The sequence below is a fragment of the Dendropsophus ebraccatus genome, chromosome 1 (assembly GCF_027789765.1).
Source record: "Dendropsophus ebraccatus isolate aDenEbr1 chromosome 1, aDenEbr1.pat, whole genome shotgun sequence".
Lineage (NCBI taxonomy): Eukaryota > Metazoa > Chordata > Amphibia > Anura > Hylidae > Dendropsophus > Dendropsophus ebraccatus.
In genome coordinates, this window is record NC_091454.1 from 86,616,201 (window position 1) to 86,637,663 (window position 21,463).

A 21,463-nucleotide genomic window follows, 5' to 3' on the forward strand; every position below is an offset into this window, starting at 1 on the left:
TTTCATAAGTAATTTTTTTTATTAAATACTGTGTATCACTACAATGTATTGTTAATTCTTAGATGGCGCAGGAGGAACCCATTCTTCAATCTTCTTGCGAGTGGTGGGGTATGGTACATATTGTTCAGGAGTGGCGCTCACATTAAACTTGTGATTCTCCCATACATATTTATAAGTGGTAGGAGGATGGGAAGATGGAGGCTCCTCTGTCATGTAATGCAGCCAGCGATGCCTAGAATGAGAATAAAAAAAATATATATTCATTTTTTTTCAGTGATTTTTTTTCATCATTAATACCCCTTAACCCAATACATAAATATATGATGGGAAGAGCCACTGAGTCTTATATTGAGGCCAAATTGGTCTGATATTGTGGGTCATTAAAAACCTGTGTTTTACCAGGAGATTTACATTTATATAGACTGCTTAATAGCATACACACAGAAACATCTGTTTATAAAGAAGAATTGCTGAAAGTAAAAGTGTGATTAACCCTTAGGCAACCCTGGACGTACCTGGTGCCCAAAGGTGTTCAGAGTGGGGCCGCATGTAGCCCGGAACCGCGGCTATTAGCGGGCACGGTCCGATCGCCGTGTCCGCTAATAAGGTCAACGGATGCAGCTGTCAAAGACAGCTGCATCCGATTACCTGATGCAGACGTTCCCTGGTGTCCAGTGGCGGAGATCACCCCCCAGGACGTTGTCCTGGAGGAGAGATCCCCGTGTATTCACCCGGCCAGGGTCTGCGCCATAATGATCCAGTAGTTTGCCAAGATCCTCATGTTTGCCAAGATCCTCATTTTTTATGTATAATCTGAGTTTATTGACAACCACCCAACATACAGTAAATACAAAGTCAACAAATATTGATACAAGGCGACCTGCAAGTTGCATGGTGTCACTTATTTTATATATATAAAAAGGAACAAGAGAAAGAGCAGCATTAATGCTAACAATTCTAAACACATGCACCTCCAACGCAGTAGTGCTGCACAAAACGAATGGCAATCATAATATAGGTAATGCAAGATTCAGGAAGGAAAAAGAAAAAGGAAGAAAAGTAAGAAAAAGAAGAGGTCAAGGAAAGAGGCAAGGAGACGGGGGGACAGCCACCAGAGCCATAGCGGCTAGTACAGTTCTATAGAATCATGGAATTTACACTACTAACGAGTGAGAGCAAGGAAGTCCTCTGAGTCCATAAACAAACGCCATGGAAGATCCACATTTTTTAGTATCTATAGAGGTTTTTATTGTATGTATGCCAAGGGGAGTATATACAGTAAGCACTTGCACCTGTAGATTGCTGTTGCACTCTTTTTTTTGTCTGTATTGATGCCACATACAGCATGCAACCTACAGTGTAAAGAGAGGCATAGAGGTGCTGCTTTTTTGTCATAGAGACATGTCAAAAGTTTTGATTGGTCTAGAACTGCATGTTCAAACCCGTACCGATCGTGAAAACGAGCCAGGAGAAGATGTGCTGCAGCACGTTGACTCTCCACTCTGAGTTAGAAGCTCTATGGAGCCAACTTTTTTTTTCTAACTCAGAGTGGGTATAAGACCCGCTGCAGTGCGACCCTCTCCCCGCTCGTTCTCCCAATCGATATGGGTCTGAACACTCAGACCCAGACTGATCAAAGCTTTTGACATGTCTCTATGCCATGGCAAAAAAAATTTTGTAATGACAGCGACACTTTAAAATACCACACTGCATGACAGGGTTACTGTGTGACAGGGTTACACTTGATATGCAAAATCACCAAGGAAATTATATTAAAGGAGAAGCCTGGCATTTTCTAAAACCTGGCATCCTGCAAAGGGGGGGGGGGGGCGTAATCAGCGGCAGCGACTGTGGGACACCCGTAGGAAGTCATTTTCCCCCCGAGTTGTGATGACGACCCAGGGGAAAAGGCCTGTCCCGGCTGCTAACCTGGCCGATCAGCCAATCAGTGATTTGAACAGCGTCCCGCCCCAGTCACTGACTGGCTGAGCGGCCAGTCTATCAGCTGGGTCGTGACGTTGGAGACCCTGGAGCCCAGCAGGAGTCCCTCTGCTCACCAAGGGCACCAGGAGAGGTAAGTAATTGTGTCAATTTCCCCCCTCCTCCTGCAGGATGCCAGGTTTTAGAAAACACCTTACTTCTCCTTTAAGCTAATGTATCTATATTTTCCTCTAATCAACAGATTCCATCAGCATGTTAGAGGCAATAGTAAGAGACAGTCCAGACAAGTGAGCCATTTCACATGTTGACACAAAAAGTAAGTGCTGCAAAGTGAACAAATGAACGAGCTCTTACAAAAACAGATTTTGTTCCATGGTTTATCAGCTCATTCATGCAGTGTGGAAGTATTGCTAGGAAATGGCAAATATTTTGTACATTATTGTTGGCTAGAATATTGCCATGTGATTCCTGTGTGGAACAGTCACAAGAAGTGCTCAGCCTTTTTCTCAGTTGCTATTGTTCTGAAAGCGCAAATTAATTCTACATAATGTATCACAGAGACATAACTTCACGCTAGTAGCCAATGACAGCTATTCGATCTCAAGAGGAAATGCATGTCCCTTAATAAAAAAAATAAAAAAAAGTTGCAACCAATGATGAACCTTTATAGCGTGAGGTTAAAGGGAAACTAATGGAAGGTTAGAAGTATCCTCTTTGAATATTAAGGCAGCGCTCTGCAGTAATGAGTGATGTCCCTTTACAGTGCAGTCTCAATATTTATAAAGAAGGGCGGGCAGGCAAGTATATTTGTGCACCAAGGGCTGTAGTATCCAGTGCACAAAACAGCCAAATTATCACATTAATAAAACACAGGATTTCAGGAAAAAGGCGCAGAGGATAAAGGTAATAAAAATACCACATTCTTCAGCGTCTCTTGCCCTATGAAAACATAACAGCAGATTAGTTCTTTCTAACCTGCTATTAATTTCCCTTTAGAGAAGACCTGTGGCCAGTTTAAGAAAACATGTTTTTATATCAGTTTGTAGCCTTTGGTGCCCTGATTAAAATTGTGTTTTTATTTTATATCTGCACCCTCCTTCCCAATTCCTGGCACAAAAGGATTTTACCACTTGGCTACAAATCTGTACATTTCCCCCCAATAGCCTCCAGGGTAGTAACTTACCAACACCGCCCTAAGCTTAAAGAAGCAACAAGTTTAGTGCTTTTTTTTTTTTTTTTGCCTATATAATGCTAAAATCACCACCACTATTCTTGCAGTGTATTATTTCCATCTCAGTTTAGCTTCATCCACACATTTCATTACTGCAGCTGGGTCATGTAATCACCAATCTGACAATAGTAAATGACATGCCCTCCGTGCTCCTCTGTATATCTCCCCTTACACAAGGCAATTTTTTGTGCCTTCATAAGGCTGGCAATTAAGCAGTAAACAATGTATATTTTCCTAGCTACTATATACTATAGTTTGTGCAAATGTTTCTGGATTTTTATTTAGAGCAGGGTAGCATTAGCATTTACAAAGATATTGTACTAACCATTCAGGGGGCACCATACTGCCATCCACATTCCAGTAGGTATATCTTCCATTCATCTCGCTTGTATATTCTACCCACCGGTGACGTCCTGCAAGAAAAACATGACATGCTAAAGACAGTCTATGGACAGAAGGTTTTATCACTCCTTCAAACAGCAGCACACTTTCTGTGACAATAAAGAATTTAGGGCTGTGAATGCTAATATATGCACTCCACTTAAAGGGGTATTTCAATTTGGGACATTTATGGCATATCCTCAGTTGCAGTTGCCAGAGGTGGCAAGGAAACAGAGGTGGTTGCTTTACACATTTTGTGTGACTCTCATTGACTTTAATGGGATTATAGCACTGGATACAGGCTGGAGAGGACAGGGGAGTCCTCCTTCCCAGATTGGCCCAGAGGATTTCCTAGAGCTGGCCTGCCGAAAGGAAAGCACAGCTAATTATAATATGGGACAACTAAGACTGCCCATATTATCATTTTCTACAGGACGCACCAGGTGCGGGCAGTGTGTGTGAAGATTTTACTATCCTGCCTGTGCTACAATGGGTGCCGCCTTCTACTACAACTCACTTCTAGGCTGCAGGCCTGTGGCTTGTAATCGAGCTGTTATATAAGGCAGTGCCACATCGTGCCACAGGTGAAATCATCACACATGAGTAAGTCCTGCAGGCAGAAGAGCCACAGTGTGGGAGCTGGGAAAGGCAAGTTTAGCCATTTTACCTATGCGGAAACAGCAAACTAGTTAGTTTGTGGGGTACTATTGAGGAGGACTGACTACTATATAGGGGACCAATTAAGGGATTACCTACCGCTTAGGAAAAATAATGAGGTAACTTCTTTACAGGGCAGTATTTGGGGGTACTATTGAGGGAGCTAATATTGCATGGGCTACAGAAGGGTTTCTTTTTACTTTGGACACTATAGATGTATATGGGGGGTATTTTAAAAGTGCAGTTCCTAAGGTAAACTATACATATGGCATGGAAAGCAAGTTCTGTGGACAGCCCGGGCTTATGTTACAGTTAATCCGCTACTAGCGTTCATGTCACGTTGTACGTGCAGCCCATGACACTGAATGCTCCTGCCATAGAGGAGCCAGAATACTAGGCCATAAACAAGCCATCGTGGACACTTCCCTGAGCTCCCAAGGATCATAAGCTTATACTTCTGTCAAACCAGCATTACGAGGGCTTATTTTTCAGCATGGGTTGTTTCCTTTAACATTATGTATTGAAAACCTATTCGCTTGGAAGGTGAATCATCATCAAGCCCCCAAAAAACTGAGAAGTATGAATTAGTTGTGGAATGGTGCATGTTGTATTATACAAGTCTGAATATGGCCTCCTGCTATTTATAGGTCCACAATTAATATTTTGGATATAGTTTATAGTCAACTTATCAGGCACCCCTAAAGAGCAGTCTTACCAAAGAAATATCGTTTGTCTTCAAAATATTTGTTGCCATACTTGTCAGTTCCAACAAGTGCACCAGTTTTCAGTTCAGCAGACCTGCAAGATGGGCAAGAATAATGTGTGTTAATTTAATGTATAATAGACATTTATGATATACTTGGGATCATCAGTGGATGGGTACTGGCACATGCATCTGCAGTGGGTGCTACTGTAATATACAACCAACATAACGGTATCACCGGTGGGATAGACAATACCTCCATCCCAGCAATTAAGATGCCACATCTTATAGTGACAATGGCATCTAGGAAAATAGCTCTCACATTATGGAACAGAACAGAATTTTCAATTTTTTTTTCGTGTTTTTAATGGATTAAATAAAGTTTTGGTGACAGAACATTACTTCATACTACTCACTACTGTCCATCAGCTGCAATCTGTGGACCCAACCTCAAGCTTTGACCATCTGTTTTGCTTCTGCCAACAATTTTCTATGTTTTTATGTTGTCAGGCAAAAAAACATTGGCTCATTCAGAAACAATCACAATCTGGTGGCTAAAAACTAAAATATACCAGCATCCCTCCTTTGAGGTTGAGGGGTAGGATAAAATGTATTAGATTAGGTTCACACGTATGTAGAAGGCACTTATGGAAACCTGATGGAACAAATTACACATAATGGGGTGTTGTTGGATGTTGTTGAATGTCAGGTGACCAAAACTACCCATCCCTTATTCCTAACTCATTGGTGAAAAAGGTATGTTCCACTATTCTGGCAGGGAACTGTAGTAGGAGCATTTGTATAACAGCATGGCTGTACTGGAGTAAGTTAGCTAAAAGAAACACCATATAATCAACTGGTCCCAGCAGCTGGCATTCACTACTTGTCACACAGCCATCCTGTATGTGCTGGAGCCAGGAACAAGCTGGGGCTGTAACCTGGCACTCCTCCTTGCACAAAGCCTATGGAACAAGCCAATTCCAAAGAATTCTCTACAAAGTTAAAGACTTCCATCTGACTAATAGAAGGCAACCTTAAAGGGGTACTCCGGCCCGGGGGTATTTTTAAACTATGGCTGGGGAGGTAGTGGAGTCCCGCCTCGGCCGCTAAATGGCTGAGCTGCCTTGAGACGTCACGTCTCATGCGGCAGCTCACACCAGGAAGCGGCCACGGGACGGTGTACCGGCCGGCGCGATCCGGGACCCGGCGCTAGAACCGGGGAGTTAAGTGACCTCCGCCGTCCAAAGCTTAAAAATACCCCCGAGCCAGAGTACCCCTTTAAACTCTGCAGGTGAGATAACAGTCAGCCCCACGTAGTACCCTTGTTTTTAGGCAGGACCAAAAGATCAGATCGGCGGATGATCGTCATTGACTGATCACTGTGTTTATTACATGGAGCGATGATCTGCAGAATCGACCTGATTGCACACAAAAATGCAACAGCTCACTGCAATGGCCGCAATATTTAGCTACTGACAGCATGCTTATAGTGATGCACGATGCACCGAAATATCGATACTACTATCGATATTTTGGGGCAGAAAAACGGTTCGGTACCAGGATTTCCTGGTATTGAAACCTTATGTTAACTTAACATGAAGTATAGTTCAGAGAACACGGCTGGCAGCTAACTGAGCGCCGACCATGTTCTCTGGGTACTGCCCCCTGCCCCTTGGTGTCCCCTCCTCCGCCCGCACGCTCTCAGCTCCCGACGGAGCGGAATTCAAATAGCCGGCACATAGCGATCGCTAGTGTCGGCTATTTGTACATGCCGCTGTCACAACTGACAGCGGCATTTAATCCCTCCCAAGCCGCTCCATATGCAGCAGAGGTCTGCTGCATATGGAGTGGCCCCCACTGCTAATAACTGCGCCCGCGATCGGCAGTCATTTAACCATTATCAGTCTCCCCACCCCGGAACCGGCTGGTGCAGCGGCGTACCCCGCACCCTCCAATTCTCTACCCTTCAGGAGCCACTGGTGCAGCGGGGGTCCCCCGCACACTCCAGGACCCACTAATACAGCGGGGTTCCCTGCACCCTTTAGGTCTCCAACCAGGACCTGCCGCTGCAGTGGGGTCCCTCCACAATTCTGTCACCGTCCCCACAGGGCCCGCCGGCACAGTGGAACAACTCCCAGCATATCTTTTTGTGGGGAGTTGTGCACAAGGAGGTACGCTGGGAGTTGTGTCAGGAGGCTGCTGCTGCACTACAACTCCCAGCAGCATACCTCATTGTGCACTAGTACAACCCACAGCATACCTCTTTGTGCACAAGGAAGTATGCTAGGAGTTGTAGTGCACAAGGTGGTATGCTGCTGGGAGTTGTTGTGCCAGGAGGCTGCTGCTGCACAACTGAAACTCCCAGCCTACCTCCTTGTGCACAACAACTCCCCACAAGAAGGTATGCTGGGGGTTGCAGTTGTGCATTAGCAGCCTCCTTGTGCACTACAAGTTCCAGCATACCTCAGTGTCCACTACAACTCCCAGCATACCTTCTTGTGGGGAGTTGCAGTACACAAAAAGGTATGTGGAGGTTTTAGTGCATACGAAGGTATGCTGGGAGTTGTTGTGTCAGGAGGTTGCTAATGCACAACTGCAACCCCCAGCATACCTTCTTGTGGGGAGTTGTAGTGCACAAGGAGGTAGGCTGGGAGTTGTAGTGCACAAAGAGGTATGCTGGGAGTTGCAGTGGAAATAAAGGTTCCAATAATCCTCCCTTTTCCCTTTTTTTTTCAAAATAAGTATATAAAAAAAAAAAAAAAAAAAAAAAAAAAAAAAAAAGGAACATACATGTATTTGGCAACCATTGCATGCATAATTGTCAGAACTATAAAATGTATCAAAGTGATCAAAAAGTCAGATAAATAAAAATGTTGTATGTAGGGGCATCATATTCGCAGTCTGGGCAGAGGGAAATTACAGTATATTTGTATTTTTACATGTTTTTTTTTTTTTCAAACTTTATTTAGTATCGAATTAGTATCGAGTATCGAAATAAGAAAGCTGGTATCGGTATCAAACTTAAAATTCTGGTATCGTGACATCCCTACATGCTTACCTGTCTGGGTTCCATCGGCATGCTTCTGTATGCTTCTCTGGGTCTCTGCTCAGTGAAGGTCCACTCAGCCAATCACTGGCTGGGGCAGGACTGCGCAGTGATTGGTGAAGAGGGCTGTCGGTGTGCAGGCTTTATACAGGCAGCTTTGGGACACTAATCCTCAGCTGCATAAAGCCCTGCTGGGGGTTTAGAGTCTCCAACCCAGGTGACCCCATATCAGTCAAGCAGAGGGGAGGCATTCCAGCTTGCAGCTATACAGGAATTTGGAAAAGGCTCTTTGACTCTTTGTTCCAGAGAATCAAAGCATCTCTCTACATCCAGGAAGCCCAGCACTGGGTATATGACCAGTAGCATGTGTCTCCAGGACCTAGCAGCTATCTAACAGTGTCAGCAGCCTGGAACATGAACAACAGCTGGCAGATTGCCTTGAAAACGTTTCATATAGAGAAGAAAGGAAATGGAGGCAGTGTGCAAAGGCTTTCCAAGAACTCCTCTCCCATTATTGTGACCTACTATACAAGTGTCCCCCATGTCCTCCCAGTAATGTGTAACCACCATATACAATACAGGCTGGCAGATAAGTACACAGCATACACACAAGTCACCAGCACCCCCTGACCCTGTATGTATGTATTGCTGGAGGTCAGCAGGTGGCGTCTGCACTACAAGGTGACAGCCAAGGTGGAGGACACAGAAAGATCTGGAGCAGCCGTGCACTGGGATCGCGAAGCTGCACGGATCCGCACATCTAACCTGAGCAGCTGCCAGAAGGACCCGACAAGCCCACCGTGTCCCCGAATCTGCTGCAGCGCCCTCCGAACTAACTGTATGTACTCCGCCATATTGTGCAGGGCTGCGCCAGCACGGTCCGCCCCAGAAAGTGCTCCGGCTGGAAACGTGAACCGCGAAGAAACAGTCCCACTGAAGAGACGTGAGCAACAGTGATATCCGCTCCCTACCCTGAGAGACTGGGCTCATTCCCCTTCATTATTACCATGTAGCCGCCTATAATACGGATATATAGTCACAGTCTAAGGACAAAGTCCTCTGCTATGAGTCTTTAGTAAAGTAAGAACCAGATCATAGATATAGATATTTATCTATATTTATTTATGTAGATATTTATAAGTCCAGCATTTCACCCATCGGTCTCAGTATGAGCAGGCGCTGCCACATTAGCCTCTCAATACATCAGGCAGTGAAGCCAGTCCAGGCCCCATAGCAGAGTATAGTGATGTAATATCTATACCACCTCCAAGCTAGCCTAGGTAGAGGTTACCCACAATATACACTACCTGTGTAGAGGAAATTGCAATAAACTTTCACATTTTACATTCTGGGTCTAGCACCGACTGTGATACACCCCCCCCCCCCCTTATTTCTGAAAAGAAATTACATAAGTACATGGTGTTCTTAGAGGGGTATTCCAGGGAACTTGTTTCTTTTTAAGTATGTTTACCACTTACCTGAGCGTAAAAAAACAACAATAACCCTTTATGTCAATACACAGAATTTCCTATGTTTAGTGTAGGCCCACTCAGCCAATGTTTTCTTTATAGGTTTGCCACCCAAGCCTAGCTAAAAAACAAAATCTGGAATACCCCTTTAACTTAAAGTGACTGTACCACCAGGCCCAGGCTGAAGCACTGGAGGCGGGCCGACCCACCCTTAGTGGGAGGAAACCCTAGCCCCTCTATGATAGGGTTCCATTGATTCTAATGGAGTCACATCATGGAGGGGCGGGGGTTTCCTCCCACTAAGGGTGGGTCGGCCCGCCTCCAGTGCTTCAGCCTGGGCCTGGTGGTACAGTCACTTTAAGAACCCAGTCAATTTTCATTTTTGTGCTGAAGTTTTTCTCTTTCAATTTTTATCAAGGACTCGAAAGGGAGATGTCGGGGATCAGGGTAGACGAGTATCACTAATTTTTTATCATGCCCCTAGTAAAAAAAAAAATAAAAAATTATATATATATATATATATATATATATATAATTATACCGAAACCCCCTTTTCAGGCCACGTTCACACAATGATTTTCAACAGCCGTTATTTGATAATGAAAATTACAGCCGTTGTTTAACATACTTTGGTGCCCATTATTGCAATATTTAAAGGGGTTATCCAGCGCTACAAAAACATGGCCCCTTTGCCCCACTCTTGTCTCCAGATTGGGTGGGGTTTAAAACTCAGTTCTATTGAAGTAAATGGAGCTTAATTGCAAAACACACCTGAACAGGAAACAAGAGTGATGCAAAGGGGGCCATGTTTTTGTAGCGCTGGATAACCCCTTTAACCCTTTGAGGACCAGGCCCAAAAAGACCCAGTGGACCGCGCAAATTTTGATCTTTGCGCTTTCGTTTTCTCCTCCTCCCCTTCTAAGAGCTCCAGCACTCTCAGTTTTTTATCTACAGGCCATGTAAGTCCTTGTTTGTTACAGGAATAGTAGTACTTTGTAATGGTTTCATTCATTTTACCATAACATATATGATGGAATTCCAAATATATTATTTATGAAGATATAAATAGGTGAAATCGTAAAAAAGAATGCAATATGGTAACGTTTGGGGGGGTTCCTGTGTCTACGTAATGCACTATATGGTAACAGCGACATGACACTATTATTCTATAGGTCAGTCCGAACACAACCATATGCAGGTTTACACAGATTCTCTAATGTTATATATATTTTTTTAATGAAATCCTTTTTTTTGGCAATTAAATATTAATAAAATGGGCCTATTGTGACACTTAAAACGGTTTTATTTTTTCACCTACGGGGCTGTATGGGGTGTCATTTTTTCCGCCATGATCTCTAGTTTTTATTAATATCATATTTGTGAAGATCGAACGTTTTGATCACTTTTAATTGATTTTTTTAAATATATAATGTAACATAAAATCGGTAATCAGCGCACTTTTTTCCCTCTTTTCGTGTACGCCGTTCGCCGTTCACAATGACGCTTGTTATATTTTAATAGATCGGACAATTACGCACGCTACGGTATATTATATGTTTATCTATTTATTTATTTTTATGTTTTATTTATATAATGGGAAAGGGGGGTGATTTCAACTTTTATTGGGGGAGGGGCTTTGGGGTAGTGTGTTAGTGTTTTGAACTTTTTTTTTTTTACACATTTGAAGTCCCTTTGGGGGACTTCTACATACAGTACTTTGATTTTTACACTGACCATTGCTATGCCATAGGCATAGCATTGATCAGTGTTATCGGCGCTCTGCTCATTGAGCCTGCCTGTGCAGGCTTAGTGCAGCAGATCGCCGATCGGACCGCACGGAGGCAGGTGAGAGACCTCCGGCGGTCCGTTTCAACGATCGGGACCCCCGTAGTCACACTGCGGGGGTCCCGATCAGTAAGTGACAGGGGACTCCCCCTGTCACTTGCACTTAAACGCCACGGTTGCGTCACGGCGTTTTAGGGGTTAATGACACGCGGCAGCGCGATCGCTGCAGCGTGTCATTACCGGTGAGGTCCCGGCTGCTCACTGCAGCCGGCCCCCACCTCCTATGAAGCGCGCTCCGCTCCGGAGCACGCTTCATAGCCGGAGAAACACCCAGGACGTAGGGTTACGTCCAGGGTCGTCTGGGGACAGACTTCCATGACGTAACCCTACATCCAGGGTCGTCTAGGGGTTAAAGGAGTTATCCAGTGCTACAAAAACATGGCCACTTTCCCCCCTCTCTTGTCTCCAGTCTGGGTGGGGTTTAAAACCCAGTTCCATTGAAGTAAATGAAGCTTAATTGCAAACCACACCTGAACTGGAGACAAGAGAAGGGGAAAAGTGGCCATGTTTTTGTAGCGCTGGATAACCCCTTTAAGTTATAGCGTAATTCAGACAGGGCTGAAGTGGTGAAAGTAAGCACATAGAACTCTCACCTGAGTAGGTTGTTGCTGATGTAAGGCACAACTCTTATGGTGCGTTTACACAGAGAGATTTATCTGACAGATTTCAGAAGCCAAAGCCAGGAATGGATTTGGAAAGAGGAGAGATCTCAGTTTTTCCTTTATGACCTGTTCCCTGCTTATAGTCTGTTCCTGGCTTTGGCTTCAAAAATCTGTCAGATAAATCTCTCTGTGTAAACACAACATCCCTGATAGCATGTGAATGAACCGCAGCCACTCCCGACTAATCCCCACAGGGATTAAAGACAGTCAGTATCCTCCTCCACTCCAAGGCGGGTAAAACAGGCGCAGGTCCAAGAGGTAATAGTGATATAAAATATCATAAAATTTATTAAAAGAATTATGCCAGCGACAACGCGTTTCAAGACCGGTCCGGTCTCTTTATCAAGTGTAATACACTTGATAGAGACTGGTCTCGAAACGCGTTGTGTCGCTGGCATAATTCTTTTAATAAATTTTATATCACTATTACCTCTTGAAACCTGTGCCTGTTTTACCCGCCTTGGAGTGGAGGAGGATACTGACTAGGTTGAATGATGGCCGCTTTCAACACCCTTTTAGTTGTGGCTATCATTAAAGCAACTCTGTACCCACAATCTGTCCCCCCCAAACTGCTTGTACCTTCGGATAGTGGCTTTTAATCCATGATCTGTCCTGGGCTCCGTTCGGCAGGTGATGCAGTTATTGTTCTGAAAAACAACTTTTAAAGGGGTTGTCCAGCAAAAAACTTTTTCTTTCAAATCAACTGGTGTCAGAAAATTTTTTAGATTTGTAATTTACTTCTATTGAAAAATCTCAGTCTTCCCATACTTATTAGCTGCTGTATGTCATGCAGGAAATGTTCTTAGTCTGACACAGTGCTCTTTGCTGACATCTCTGGCCAAGACAAGAACTTTGTCTCGGTTTTCTATGAATCCCCATAGAAAACCTCTCCTGCTCTGGACAGTTCCTGTCTCGGCCAGAGATGTCAGCAGAGAGCACTGTGTCAGACTGAAAATAAAACAACATTTCCTGCAGGACATATAGTAGCTAATAAGTATTGGAAGACTTGAGATTGTTTAATAGTAGTAAATTACAAATCTATATAACTTTCTGATAGCAGTTGATTTGAAAGAAATTTTTTTTCGCTGGATAACCCCTTTAAACTTCCAGCCCTGTGTCAAACTGGCGTGGCCTAGAGTGTCTGTGCATTAGGCTGGCACAACCTCTCTATCCCTCCTCCCCACCCTCTTCATCATTAGGAATGCCACTGGCAGGATTTTTCTTAGTGAACACTGCACAGGTGCCTTAACGATCCAGCCCATGTGCCATGCTCACACAGCTGATGAATAGGAGAATACCTGCCTGGGGCATTCCTAATGAAAGGGTGGGGAGGAGGGACAGAGAGGTTGTGCCAGCCTTATGCACAGACACTTTAGGCCACGCCAGTTTGACACAGGGCTGCAAGTTTAAAAGTTGTTTTTTCAGGATAATAACTGAATCTTCTGCCAAATGGACCCCAGGACAGATCTTGGATGAAAAGCAGCTATCCGAAGGTACAAGCGGTTTGGTGTGGGAAGATTGTGTGAGTCGCTTTAAAGGTCCATTGAATTTTTTCTGAAAAGACAGTGAAAGGACGTTAAAAAAAAAAAATCTGCCTGTGAACAACTTAAAATAATGACTGTTGTTCACTAAATAACGGCCACTGCTAACAACAGCCATTATTCTATGCATTGCGTGAACTGGCATTGTTTCCATAGACTTCAATGGAAATCATTAAAGACTGAAAACATCGCCCACTATTTTAAATTAAAATAAAATGTTATTTTACTAAAAAAAAAAAAAAAGACAGTGTGTAAACATGGCCTAAAGGTGTTGTATAGAAATAAGTGATTTTACAGTATTAAAGCAAAGTGCTTCGTTAGCTCGGCTGTTGCTTTATTAACCTTTGAACTCCATAGTGCTCCGCTCCGGGTGCCTGGAAAAGCTGGATTTCCAGGCACCCGACACAGAGTTTAAAGGCAGCAGGCTGATAAAACTGACTGCCGAGCTAACTAAGCGCTTTGCTTTAACACTGTAAAGTCACTCATCTCTAGTGTTGTAGTTTCTGACATTAGGATCACTTCAGTATTAATCAGTATTGAGGCTAGAGCTGGGCGATATGGCCAAAAAATAAAATCTCGATTTTTTTAAAATTTTGGACGATTCTCGATTTAAATCTCGATTTTTTTTTCCTTTTTGCTAAATAAACAGAATAGTTTTGTCCTTGCAGCATCAGATACTATTTTAATGACATTTGAGACAACTGTATTGCTTCTCACTGTAACAGTGCTCCCCTGTAGTAGACAAGCCCCCTGTGTGCCATTCTGGGCCCCCATATAGTATAGGAGATCTTCTTTGTGTGTTTAGTAGTGGAGGTATAGTGGATAAGGGGTGTAGTAGTAGTAGTACAGGTAAAGATGAGGGGTGTAGTAGTACAGGTACAGATGAGGGCTGTAGTAGTACAGGTATAGATGAGGGGTGTAGTAGTAGTAGTACAGGTAAAGATGATGGGTGTAGTAGTACAGGTAAAGATGATGGGTGTAGTAGTACAGGTATAGATGAGGGGTGTAGTAGTAGTACAGGTATAGATGAGGGGTGTAGTAGTAGTACAGGTATAGATGAGGGGTGTGGTAGTACAGGTATAGATGAGGGGTGTGGTAGTACAGGTATAGATGAGGGGTGTGGTAGTACAGGTACAGATGAGGGCTGTAGTAGTACAGGTATAGATGGGCAGCTAGGGGGGACGGAGGGCGACTGGGGGTGACGGAGGGCGACTGGGGGTGACGGAGGGCGACTGGGGGTGACGGAGGGCGACTGGGGGTGACGGAGGGCGACTGAAGGAGGAGTGGGGGTGATGGAGGGCGACGGAGGGCGACTGAAGGAGGAGTGGGGGTGATGGAGGGCGACTGAAGGAGGAGTGGGGGTGATGGAGGGCGACTGGGGGCGACTGAAGGAGGAGTGGGGGTGATGGAGGGCGACTGGGGGTGACTGAAGGAGGAGTGGGGGTGATGGAGGGCGACTGGGGGTGACTGAAGGAGGAGTGGGGGTGATGGAGGGTGACTGGGGGTGACTGAAGGAGGAGTGGGGGTGATGGAGGGCGACTGAAGGAGGAGTGGGGGTGATGGAGGGCGACTGGAGGTGACTGAAGGAGGAGTGGGGGTGATGGAGGGCGACTGAAGGAGGAGTGGGGGTGATGGAGGGCGACTGGAGGTGACTGAAGGAGGAGTGGGGGTGATGGAGGGCGACTGGGGGTGACTGAAGGAGGAGTGGGGGTGATGGAGGGCGACTGGGGGTGACTGAAGGAGTGGGGGTGATGGAGGGCGACTGGGGGTGACTGAAGGGCGACTGGGGGTGATGGAGGGCGACTGGGGGTGATGGAGGGGGACTGGGGGTGATGGAGGGGGACTGGGGGTGACTGAAGGAGGACTGGGGGTGATGGAGGGCGACTGGGGGTGACTGAAGGGGGACTGGGGGTGATGGAGGGCGACTGGGGGTGATGGAGGGGGACTGGGGGTGACTGAAGGGGGACTTGGGGTGATGGAGGGCGACTGGGGGTGACTGAAGGGGGACTGGGGGTGACTGAAGGGGGACTGGGGGTGATGGAGGGCGACTGGGGGTGATGGAGGGGGACTGGGGGTGATGGAGGGGGACTGGGGGTGATGGAGGGGGACTGGGGGTGATGGAGGGGGACTGGGGGTGATGGAGGGCGACTGGGGGTGATGGAGGGCGACTGGGGGTGATGAAGGGGGACTGGGGGTGATGGAGGGGGACTGGGGGTGATGGAGGGGGACTGGGGGTGATGAAGGGGGACTGGGGGTGATGGAGGGGGACTGGGGGTGATGAAGGGGGACTGGGGGTGATGGAGGGGGACTGGGGGTGATGGAGGGGGACTGGGGGTGATGGAGGGGGACTGGGGGTGACTGAAGGGGGACTGGGAGTGATGGAGGGCGACTGGGGGAGATGGAGGGGGACTGGGGGTGATGGAGGGGGACTGGGGGTGACTGAAGGGGGACTGGGGGTGATGGAGGGCGACTGGGGGAGATGGAGGGGGGCTGGGGCAGCTGGGAATGATTGGGAAAGGAGTACACATAGCCCTCCTCCCCTCACCCCGGCCACACATGCAGGTCCCGGTCTCTGCAGGAGGCTGCAGGGACTGTAGTGGTGATAGCGTCGCTGCCATTACTGGAGCTGTACAGCGGGATCAGGGGTGAAGATCCTGCTGTACAGCTCCAGTAATGGCAGCGACGCTATCACCACTACAGTCCCTGCAGCCTCCTGCAGAGACCGGGACCTGCATGTGTGGCCGGTAGGGGAACGGAACGCTATGTGTACAGCTGGGGAAGGTCGGTCGCGGCTCTGGGGGACTGCCGACCGACCTGCACCTCGCCGCACTTCCCGCCCGCCCGGCACCGCCACGCAGCGCCGCCCCCGCACGTCCCGCCGGCCGTAACCTGCACCGCATGCCCGGCCGGCACCTCCACGCAGTGCTGCCCGCCCTCCATCTCCCGCCCGGCACCTGCACCTCCCGTCCGCCCGCCCGACTGACTCTCCGCGCTTCTCTGCCCTTCTCTGCCCGCAATGATTTTTTGTGAAGATCGAATTTACGATTTTCACAAAAAATCAAATCGATTCTACCCTTCTGGGCGAATTAATTGAATTAATTTGATTAATCGCCCAGCCCTAATTGAGGCATTAGCACCTCAGATGCCATGCAAACGCAACATTGTGACTACAAACCAATCCAGCAAAATCTGTATGCCAAAAGGTACTTCTTGCCATCAAAGCCCTGCAGTGTCCAAGCAGCAATTTAAGACCACATATAGGGTTCTGCCAAATTGTAGTGTTCTTTTTTAGTTTACTCTTGTGAAAACATAAAACCATTTTGAGCTAAACTATATATGTTTGGGAAAAAATATGTAATTTGTCATTTTCACAACCTAAAATTCTGATAAATAAAACACTGGAGGGGGGGGGGGGTGTATTTTTCTGTCATATGGCAGGTCATAACCACTTAGTTTTTACTGGGGTAAGCCTCAGGTTCACTATATGGTCATGAAATGCCAGATGACACATGGACTTAACTGTAGGCTGGGACTCAAGAACTTGACAAAGCATACTTGGGCACATTCGTATAATGGGACAAAAACATGAGAATTTTATTCTATCATAAAAAGATACAATTTTTTTTAAAAAATACAATGAAAATAGAATTTACAGTTGCCATTTAGAGTAAATTTACACATTCTTTTACAATTAAGCTATATTTACATACACATTGACAGACTACCTATTGTGAAATCAATACATGACTTTCATGAAAGTGTCAGCAGACATGGTAATTTTAGTTACTAAGGAAGAATCTATACACTGATTGGAAGAGATGCAGAAAGGTTGTCACGTTTATGGATGGCTCAACACCCAGGTCATGTAAAGTAATTGCTGACTGTGCAGCAGAAAATAAAATCTGTAGAAATCTAAGCATATTGTGTATTGTAAAATCTCCAGCATGCTCTATTTTGCCTTAGTAATTTAAAGGGGTAGTCCACCCAAAAAAATTTTCTTTCAAATCAACTGCTGCCATGAAGTGACAGAGATTTGTAATTTACTTCTATTAAAAATTCCAAGACTTCCAGTACTTATCAGCTGCTGTATGCCCAACAGGAAGTTGTATTATTTCCAGTCTGGAGAGCAGGAGGGGTTTTCTATGGGGATTTGCTCCTGCTTTGGACAGTTCCTGACATGGACAGAGGAGGCAACAGAGAGCACTGGGTCAGACAGGAAAGAAAACACCACTTCCTGCTGGACATACAGCAGCTAATAAGTACTGGAAGACTTAAGATTTTTTAATAGAAGTGAATTACAAATCTCTGGCACTTTATGGCACCAGTTGATTTGAAAGAAAATTTTTTGGGTGGACTACCCCTTTAACCAACTGGTATGAAATCCTCTGCAAATTTTGACACATTTTAGGTAATCTCCACAGATATCTTCTGTTACATGAACACAGAGGCCCAGATGTAAAATATAGACAGTAAACTGCCCACAGCAACCAATCACAGCTCAGCTTACAGCTCTGGTAAAATGAAAGAGGAGCAGTGATTGGCTTCTTTGGGCAGTTTACAATATATTTTGTAAATATTTTACACCCTTTAAGAAATCTCCCCCATGGTCTTAATTAGAGATGAGCAATTTTACAGTAATAGAGAAGCATTTAGTTATCCCTGCAATCCTCTCATCAGCCTGCTGCCTTTTAACTCACTGCCGCTCTGTGTCGTTCCTCCCCCGATGCATGGAAAAGCTGGATTTAGTCCTGGGAAACTGGGAGAAGATCTAGCTTTTCCCAGGCACCCAGGAGGAGCAACAGTGATTTAAAAGGCAGCAGGCTGATAAGTGGAGTGCAGAGATAAAATGCTTCAATAGATTACTACTGTAATTTGCTCAACTCTAGTCTTGATGTTCACATCCATTGAAGTATACAGTATGTCTTTTTTAAGGGTTCCATGGAGATGGATCCATAGTATTTTGGAGTGCCAAACATAGCAGGCTACACCCTGTAATACTTAAAAAAGCAAAAACTATTAAAAAGTAAACCTGTTCTGCCAAAGAAGTGTAATTTAGATGCGTCTACGTCCGTTGCTGTATATTTTGGTTTTTGTACACAGAGCACTGTGTGTGTACATGGTACTTGGTGACTGCCTAATGTAAATGGACCTTAAACAAACCTGAAGTTTCTGTGGCTGCATTTACTAATTTTTCTACATTAAATAATCTTTATAGAAGACTAAACAAAAACAGAATAAGCAAATGTTGAGGATTTATAGTCTCAGAACACATCTGCTCTGATTAAAGACATTAAAGTGTATGATTAAAGACATTAGAGTGGATGTGTCACTTAAAAGAAATAAATTAATGTTGATTTGTTAAAATTTTCGATCAGTTGGGGTCTGCCAAACACTGCTTGAACAAGCATGAAGAGAAGCTTGTGGCTGAGCGCTTCTCTCTCTGCGCTCGAGACTGAGAAAGTCCCATGGACTTACATTGCTATTCTATAGGTTATTTTGCGCACTGGACACCAAGATTAGCAAAAGGTGTAGATGGTATCAGCATGCTGATTGTTAAGTAGGTCCAATCAATATGTGCTAGGTTCCCAGTGTGTATACCGGAACCAGTGTTGTCTGACCATGTGAACAAATGAGTATGCCAAAAAGCAGCTAGCTAGCCACCCGTGTTGTAAAGTAACATAGCATTTAAAGGGGTTGTCCGGCGAAAAAAATTATTCACAGAATAACACACATTACAAAGTTATACAACTTTGTAATGTATGTTATGTCTGTGAATGGCCCCCTTCCCCGTGTCCCACCACCCCCACCCGTGTACCCGGAAGTGTGGTGCGCTATACATTACCTGTCACGTGCCGACCACGGTCTCCGATCTTCAGTAGTGACGTCTTCTTCGGGAGGCCAGCGGATCTTCCCGAGTGCCGGCCGCCCTCTGCAGCGTCATCCGAAGCTCAGCCGCGATTGGCTGAGCATAACTGTGCTCAGCCAATCGCGGCTGAGCAGCTGATGACGTGGCCGCGTCATCAGCCGCTCAGCCGCGATTGGCTGAGCATAACTGTGCTCAGCCAATCGCGGCTGAGCGGCTGATGACGCGGCCACGTCATCAGCTGCTCAGCCGCGATTGGCTGAGCACAGTTATGCTCAGCCAATCGCGGCTGAGCTTCGGATGACGCTGCAGAGGGCGGCCGGCACTCGGGAAGATCCGCCGAACTTACGAAGAAGACGTCACTGCTGACGATCGGAGACCGTGGACGACACGACATGCGGTGAGTATAATGCACCACACTTCCGGGTCTAGCGTGGGTGGGGGGAAACACGGGGAAGGGGGCCATTCACAGACATAACATACATTACAAAGTTGTATAACTTTTTAATGTGTGTTATTCTGTGAATAATTTTTTTCGCCGGACAACCCCTTTAAAGGCATTTTGCAACCCAGATGATCTGTACTTGAAAAGTCATCTTTTTTTCCCCCCATATAAAATCTTGAGTGATGTAAAGATTTCAATTTTTTCCCTCACTAGTCCAAAAATGTTACTTCAATAAGATCTAAAGGTCTTCTTCCATTTAATGGCAAGAATAGTTAAACTTAGTAAAATGTTGAATAGGCAATATAAGAAGTGAGGACATGCGTTTTATTGATACAACAGTCCTGATCAGGACAATGTTGCAGCTCTTCAAAGCAATGAATTTAAACAGCGCATGCACACAGATCCGTATTAATCTGCAACACGGTACAGATGCCATAGCCAGCTATAGGCCCACAGTACCTACATGTTTAAAGAAAATACAGGCATAATGTATAACAGTAATATTACATAAGTCACATTGCTTCTAGGCACCATACAGAACATATTGGGGGAGATTTATCAAACTGGTGAAAGTGAAACTGGCTCAGTTGCCCCTAGCAACCAGATTACACTTTTTATTTCTCACAGACATTTAGAATATAAAAGTTGGATTCTGATTGGTTGCTAGGGGCAACTGAGTCAGTTTTACTTTACACCATTTGATAAATCTCCCCCTATAGTCTGTATACATAAGCATGGGGCCTAAGAGATCATAATACCCCTCCTGCTGTGTAATAACAGGTAAGTGCTAAAGGTGTTAAAGAAATCTTACAGGATGCAGTCCTTATGTAAAGCTTTAGCTCTTTATTGGTGTTTAGAAGTAATGTCCTTCTCCTTTGTGACCCCCCAGCAGCAAAGACATCCACACTGCATACCTAAGCAAATGGCTGTAAAAGCATGTTCACATTAGGTAATTTGTGACAAAACTTTCTGATAGGATTTTCAAGGGGCATTTCCATTTGAGCTTGTCATAACAAGCTGATTGATGGGAGTTTCTTTGCTGAGACCCCCTCCCCACACACACACACACACATCCGAGAACAGGGATGCAATTGCCTCACAGTTAATGGAACACTCCGCACCCATTCTCTACAGGGGTTACCAAAAGGCTAGGTGCAGAAATTGGAAGCCCCGTAAGTAAAGAATAGAGCGCAGGCACAGTGGAGCAGTGATCAGCTTGTTATTCCCTATCCTATTAATGGGATAATACAAGCTCAGATGAGAATAACCCTTTAAGGAAAGCCATGCAGACTGAAGCTCATTCAGACGAATAAAACAGATTTGAACATACCAGTGTTGCTTGAACTTTCCAGCAGGGATGTCAGGAGTTGGACCCCACTAATATTATACAGATAGTCTATCCTGAGGATAAGCAATCAGTTTTTATATGAATGTGTCAGCTGCAGTTCATGTTCCAAACTGTTCTAAAACTGTTTGGAGAGCTACTAGGGTAAGAAAACGCACCATTCTGTACGGTATTACAAAGTATCATAATAACTGATGATGCCAGGAATTCAGAGGTCCGGTCCCTAGCACAACGTCCACACATGGACTGCAGTTACAGAAAATTGTGAATGCGGCCTAACTGTCAGGGATGGGAGGAGGCTTCAAGGCTTTTTGGAAACACCTCTTTGGCATTT

At 45.3% G+C, this 21,463-nt stretch overlaps 1 protein-coding gene across 1 annotated transcript; it reads right to left on the reverse strand.

Annotated features, from left to right (window-relative positions):
* Window positions 1-8,862, reverse strand: NDUFA12 (NADH:ubiquinone oxidoreductase subunit A12). Its single transcript, XM_069955808.1, has 4 exons — window positions 8,725-8,862; window positions 4,926-5,008; window positions 3,498-3,585; window positions 1-232 (listed from the first exon to the last, which is right to left on the reverse strand). Exons 1-4 carry the CDS (start codon window positions 8,811-8,813, stop codon window positions 52-54), a joined length of 441 nt encoding a protein of 146 aa, XP_069811909.1. The 5' UTR covers window positions 8,814-8,862; the 3' UTR covers window positions 1-51.
* Window positions 8,863-21,463: the final 12,601 nt, after the last annotated feature.

Excerpts from the sequence above, each read along its gene's own strand:
- NDUFA12 (XM_069955808.1), bottom strand. The coding sequence starts at position 8,813 with ATGGCGGAGTACATACAGTTAGTTCGGAGGGCGCTGCAGCAGATTCGG. Across the intron at positions 5,009-8,724 it reads TCCTTCTGGCAGCTGCTCAG|GTCTGCTGAACTGAAAACTG; the intron begins GTTAGATGTGCG and ends CCCATCTTGCAG. Across the intron at positions 3,586-4,925 it reads AGACAAACGATATTTCTTTG|GACGTCACCGGTGGGTAGAA; the intron begins GTAAGACTGCTC and ends TTTTTCTTGCAG.